Source organism: Nanorana parkeri, unplaced genomic scaffold (assembly GCF_000935625.1).
Source record: "Nanorana parkeri isolate BGI_ZX_2015 unplaced genomic scaffold, ASM93562v1 scaffold74, whole genome shotgun sequence".
NCBI classification, from domain to species: Eukaryota; Metazoa; Chordata; class Amphibia; order Anura; family Dicroglossidae; genus Nanorana; species Nanorana parkeri.
This window is the reverse complement of record NW_017306342.1, coordinates 934,329-940,805: the sequence shown is the minus strand read 5'-3', so window position 1 is coordinate 940,805 and position 6,477 is coordinate 934,329. Positions and strand designations below refer to the sequence as shown.

At 36.8% G+C, this 6,477-nt stretch overlaps 1 protein-coding gene across 1 annotated transcript in view; it reads left to right on the top strand.

Annotated features, from left to right (window-relative positions):
• The first annotated feature begins 862 nt into the window (after positions 1 to 862).
• The window catches only part of ADAMTSL3 (ADAMTS like 3), a 272,367-nt gene continuing 266,752 nt past the window's right edge, over positions 863 to 6,477 (top strand). The window contains exons 1-2 of the mRNA XM_018576681.1: positions 863 to 964; positions 1,790 to 1,909. Coding sequence (XP_018432183.1) covers positions 863 to 964; positions 1,790 to 1,909 — 222 coding nt within the window. The remainder of the gene's footprint in view (positions 965 to 1,789; positions 1,910 to 6,477) is intronic.

Genomic DNA, 6,477 nt, shown 5'->3' with positions numbered 1-6,477 from the left:
TAGAAGCTTCCTGTAATAAAGACCGATCACTACTGTTCCCTCTCCTTCTACAGGGTGGCTGGTCTCTCCTGTAGTTTTCTCCAGGCAGCCTGTAGTGGACCTTTAGAGTCCCTTTCAAAGTTCTGCTCACAGTAAATGTGTAAACAAGTAATTCTACCTTCCCAAAAATATTTGGACAATCTTTTTGATATGGACTTTTTGAGGAGTCTTAACTAGGCTATGTTAAATAGGTTTCATAAGCCCTGGAATTTCAAAAAATAGTAGTAAAGGTTTATAACTATTAAATTCACAAAGTTTTTCACTTCACTAGGACAGAAACCACGGTGTACAGACTCAGAACTATTACAGACTCTTTATAGATAAAAACATGTTGCATGATTTTGTGTTAAAGGAAATAATCTTCATATTAAATTAGAAAATTCAAAGTGCTTGACTCCTAAAGGTGTATAGAATGTGATTAGTGACTGCGGTAAATCTGTGTCAACTTTGAAAACCCAATCATAGGCAAGGAATTTTTTTTTTAAAAAAGGATGTTTTGCTTGTACATGATTGGATGTTTGAAGTGAAGGCAGCTTCAGCTTATTGCTAAGCTTTGCGAAGTGTCAATCACGTACTGCTCCAATAGATGGGTATTCAATTATTTCCTTTGAAACAGTTTAAGTCTAAAGGAAATGCAAAACGCTTTATACATACTTTCTTGTTATTTATTGTCATAGCTAATAGCATTTTCAATTTATTTTGCAAATTAATAATATGTACTTCTATATCAAGCCAATGGGTGGAGCTTTAGTCTTGTTTTCGTATCACGAACATGATAACATTTCAGCTGTGCTGCAAGAAACCCTTTGTATAGAGAACTGAAATGACTAGCTTGACTCGGGTAAAGTGGAATTATTGGAAGCAGTTGGAATCCCCAGAGGGACCTAATCAGTATGATGATGCTCATTTAAAGTCAAATGTGCATGTAGGTGACACAATAAACTGCAGGGTTGTAATAGTGAATACAGGTATGACCATCTGGAGTTCCATATTACCATAACCTTTACACTTTTGCTGTATTAAAGGATAACTCTATGCAAATGTTATAATAGTTGGGTTTATGTAATGTAGGTGCAAGAAAATTTTACTTTGCATGTTTTTTTAGCTTTTTTAAAATTTCCTCTTACCATTGCAAAAATAAGCTTGTCACCATGAGCCATTGCTAATTATTTAGGTGCAGGAAAATATTTAACTAGTTTTACTTGAGTATAGTAGAAATAATGGAAGCAGTTGGATTCTCTAGTTTTGGGATGGCTAAAAGGTTTGCTGGGTCAATCTATGAAACAAAACTGATAGGTCAATGTATAAAATAAAACTGGAAAAAAACATTGGAAACAAATTGAGCGCAGTTAATAATAACCAAGCGGATTGCTTCTTTCGTTTTGCCAGCGTTAACAAAAGGCGAAAACTTGGTTGCTCATTTTTGGGAGTAACTTCACTTTTGTTGTTTTCTGTTCTCTAGATTTCTATAACTAACCACTCGTACAGATTTACAAATGTAATAAATATTACCATGAAATCATTTACTGTCATATTTTTATAATAAATGGTGCAGTTTATCAGGAAGATACCTGATCTGAGTCCAGCTGTGCTTTTTGTACATCAATATTATCTTTTGTGACATATCATATTTCTTACTCATTACTTGAGTTAAAAAATATATTATGAATATAACATTCTTAGGATGATGCCATAAGCTATTCGATAATAACACCCAGTGAAATTCATGTACACATCTGTGTCTTTTCAGGCTAGAGCTGAGCAAGAGCAAGGAGCATACTTTCTTCCAGAGTTTGCCCTCTCTCCACAAGGAAGTTTTCTGGAAGATACAACAGGAGAGCAATTTTTAACTTACCGCTATGATGATCAGGTAAGTACCATAAATGTTTTTTCCCTAACTCCACCCAGACATTGGCACTTACAGCTACTGTACAATGTTTAAACACACAGGTAGGGTAATAAAAACATTTTTATGTGATTACATTGAAAAGGAAACCATTCTTTACCTAAATTTATGTAGCATGTTGATTATTTTATAAACATATACAGTATGTTTGAAAATGTATGTTTTATTCTATCTATCCTCAAACCTTTTTTTGGGGTTAGAGAGATTTCCCATAATTTTTCGGTTTTAAGGGCAAGATTTTACCAGACAGGAAGTGGCAAAAATTTGCTGCAGGGATACAATCAATAAAAAAGTTGATAGAGTTTCCAGCATACTTAAAGCTGAAGTGTAGTGTATTCATATAATAATACCTTTTTTTTTTCCCCCTCACCCCCGATCAACATGCAATTCATATTTTTTAATCAAACCACTTTCTTTTCAAGACATACCGGTTTTGAGACCTAATGATGTCATTACCGGGTCTGTCTGCTGGTCTTTGGTGGGAGGGGATGGCAGGATCCTTCCTTTAAGTTCAGGCTGGCAGCGTATCATGCAGCCTGGGCTCAGAGTATTACTGCATTTCTCAGTACTCACATTTCATTAGGTGGCTGGGGTGGGGGCGGGGGGGGAGCTCATGAAGCACATTCCGGGGGGTGGGGAGGTTGGTGTGGTTAGTTGCTCTTGGTGCACATCGCGAGAGGAAGGGGGAAACAGGTGGTGCACAGCATTATGGTGCACAGCTCCTGGCAATCAGTGATGTCAGTGAGATGGGCGGGACACTGCTTTCACGTGACCCAGTCAGTTTCTACCTATGGCAACCTCCTCAGGCTGCCTTAATATAGGGGTGGCCCTGGTATTAAGGCAGTGGATGTAGAGTGTCTGAAAACAGCTGTATGTGGTCTTGATTTTAACCATTTTAGGACCACAACTTTTTTATATACCTATTGCGGTCCTGAAATTGTTAAAAACATATTTTATAGCTCTGCTGTCCCCTGGAGAGATTTCCTCTAACATCCAACAGTGTAATCGTGTAACATGGCAAAAGTGTTTTCTAACTCTTACCCTCCCTTTCCAAAAGTAAAAGCTAATTTCTAGGAGGAAATTGTTATTGCAAACTTTGGAAGTCATTTTAGAAAGATAAAATGATGGGTAGATTGATAATTCAAATGATAAGCAAAATGAGAAGTCAAACAAGAATCAAATGATAATAATTTAGTTGGGCAGCTTTGGTTGTATAAGGATAGCACAGATTCCAGATGGTCAGGGCACCAAAATTAGTCCACTTGACTTTTCACAATTGCAGTATGTCTAGAAAGAGCTAACAATTTAGAAGTATGGAATAAAATGACTATGACAGAAAACTGAAGACAGTTTATAAAATCCGTATGTATTAGAATGCCATGAGGCAAGGTTGATGGGAGGATTCTGTCATGTAAGTTTCACCTCTGTCCAGATTGCCAGCAGATGTTAGGTTTTGCTTATATGTATTAAAGTACTGACATTTAAAAACAAAGGGGCTGTTTTATGAATGTTGAAACAAAAGTGGAACTGTTGACCACAGGATCTAGTCAGGTTTCATCTTTCAAGTCACATAAAGAATCAGTATGTTGTGGGTAACCACCCCACTTCCATACCAGCTTAAAAAATTTGGACTAAATATCACTGTAATTGCTTTTTTTATTTTATTTTGTGGATAACATAAACAGTTGCTGCCCCAACTAGAAGCATTTGGTCACTTCATTGTTGCAAACTAGTCTACAAAACTAAATATTAAAATCTAATTGAGTGTTATGTACATCATTAGCATTTAATTTTGCCTTAACCATTTAATGGACAATACTTTCAGGGTTATTCACTAAAGGTTACATAGTTTGGAGAAGGCAGAAAATGGAACAATCTAGGACAAAACAAATCATTTTGAAACATTCTCCAATTCAGCTCACTTTCCAGTTCAGCTATGTTGTCCTAGATTGTTCACTTCTCCTGCCTTCTCCAAACTCTTCACCTTCTAGTGTATAACCCTGTATGTCTTCAACTGTCTGTAGTTTTGGAAGACCTGTGCATTGGGTGGATAATATTTTCCAGTACAGTTTATATGATCAGAGCAGCATTTGGGCAGAGCGGGTCACTGAAAGCTCGGGAAGGTATATATAGGCATCTCCAGGTGCCTGCACTGTATACCTGTGAGCAACTTTTTTATGTTATTAAATTGAAACTTTAAATCTCCCACTCTGGACTGGTGTTCAGTGCTCTTGCTCAGGCGAGCCATTGGAAAAAAATATACTGTTATATACTGCAGGCACTGATGTTCTGAACAGAGAAGCAAATGCTTGGTCACCCTCAGGTTTATTAAGCCAATGGACCTTGTGCAATCTTAAGGTCCAACTATCTGGGAAGTGCTTGGTGGCCATTATGGACACATGCTAAGCTCCCTTCTTCTATTTACTTTCTTACATTTTTATTTTGTATAAACACAAAGAAATTATACAATCAACACTAGGAAAATGAAGCTCACAATTGTATAAGAAAACCATATAACATATCAGGCAATAGAGAACCCCATATTGGAAAATCTCAGTGAGTCAGAAAAGAGTTGTAACACAGAGTAGTAGCATACCCCAACATGAAAAGCCCCAATGGGAACATTTACAAAAGAAAAGAACAAGCTTCCTTTTTTGTCATATATGTTCACAAAGCTTTATTGAGTAAAAGAGGAGCTTTTATTTAAAACAGATGATTGTTATAACTGCAAATTTATTAGGAAGACCTATAGATTTCTAATTTCTGTGCTTGAAGTAGAGTGTTGCATCATGTTAGCCATCAATGAAAGCAGCAAGTTTGACATTTAAATGATTTTTTTGGTTAAGTCAATAATTTAGAGAGCCAAGCTTTTGAAACACATTAGGTTTCTGTATTAGGCAATGTTTTTTTTTTTTTTTAAACTCACATTTTTAAAAAGCTTAGGTATTCAATAAAGGGTATTGCTTTCTACATGTGTTTGAAAAGAATGGGTATTGACAATTTATTGCACATTAAACTAACGGGTCTGTTCACAAGGCAGCAATTTCACCATAGTGTTTTAAAACAATGTATGGCTTGCTGCCCATTTTAGATTAATGGCAATGTTCATTAATTTAGGGCCCTGAAAGGTATCTTTAGAACACACAGATAAACCAGTGCCAGCATTGATAAGCTGTTGTAGGAAAACTTGCACCTGATTCCTTACTGCTAGCATTTTATGTCATTAACAGGTCAATCATTGACATTTCAGTTTTGAGTAGATGCCAGGCAGTTGGATCCTTCACTGGCCTCTTAAACATTCTACGCTTGAATTTGCAGATCGTCTTACCTATACCACCCTTATGATGGGGTCCTAGTTCACATTTTAGATTTGTATTTATATTATGAAGAATCTTAGAGAATTGTTAAAAGGATATCGGAGTTAGAAACTGTGAATATGCTACTTTCTTAGCCCCAAAGAGATATAAGAATATAGTGGGTGATTTAATTCACTAACATCTGTCCATTGCAGAAATATAGGGTCTAAGCTGAAAGAAAATGTAAATCAGTATATGTTAAAGCCCAATTCGGAGTCCGCCCCTGCAATTTCTCTACATACCATTTTTCCGGGCATCTTCTAGTAGGTCCCATGACAAGTGGGTGTCCGTTCTTCCTTCCTACTTCTCTAGCAGTGAGCAGCTCTCTCTATCAAAGCAGGGCACACATTATGACAAATGAGTGCAATTCTCTGCAGTAAATGTGGAGTAAAGCCATAACTTTAATAGTAATCATGCTCTTTGCTTTGTGAAAGAGAGCCCATGTACCCTTGAAAGATCACATAGGCTGAATTCTTTTTTCTACATTGAAAGAGGATAATTACTATTGGAGTGCTGGCTTTCCTTTACATTTGACATTCTTGGCAGCAGCACTGCAGGCCCTGCACCCACATCTATTAAAAGGGAAGAGGTATGTTTACAGATAGACTTTTCTTTTAGTTCTCGGCAGAGGTCTCTTGGGAAGCCAAGCTGTGTGCCATGGCTGTTTGGTGCTTACAGGAAGTAACCCACGTGAGCCACTGAGCATCACTCAACCAGCAAAAAGAAAGGCAGTGACAAATGGAGGACACAGAGGGTAGCACATGAGAATAGAGAAGGCCAGTAGTGGTAGCAATTTCGTTTTTTTTGTGGATGAGGGGCAAAAGGTTTTTTTTTTAAACTGTAACTGAAGTTGGTCTTTAAATTTCAGGACGAGTTTGCACACTGTAATATTTTAGCTGTTTAGAGGACAGACAGAAAGTCATTTTAACATTTTAAGAGCAGAAATTTATTCTGCCATAGCAAAATAATGTTTTTGCAACTGCCTCTGTTGTACAATGTTCCCAGAATAATAGAGCAGAGGCTCCATTCAGCAGCTGTGTGTTTGCTGTATTTGTAATGGAATAAAGTGAAAGGGGGTTTTATTCTGTGTTTTTATTTCCCACTTTGTTGGTGGTTCGCTCTTTTTTTTTTTTTTTTTTACGTACCCCAATAATTTTTTTCAAAATTCTTCCTACA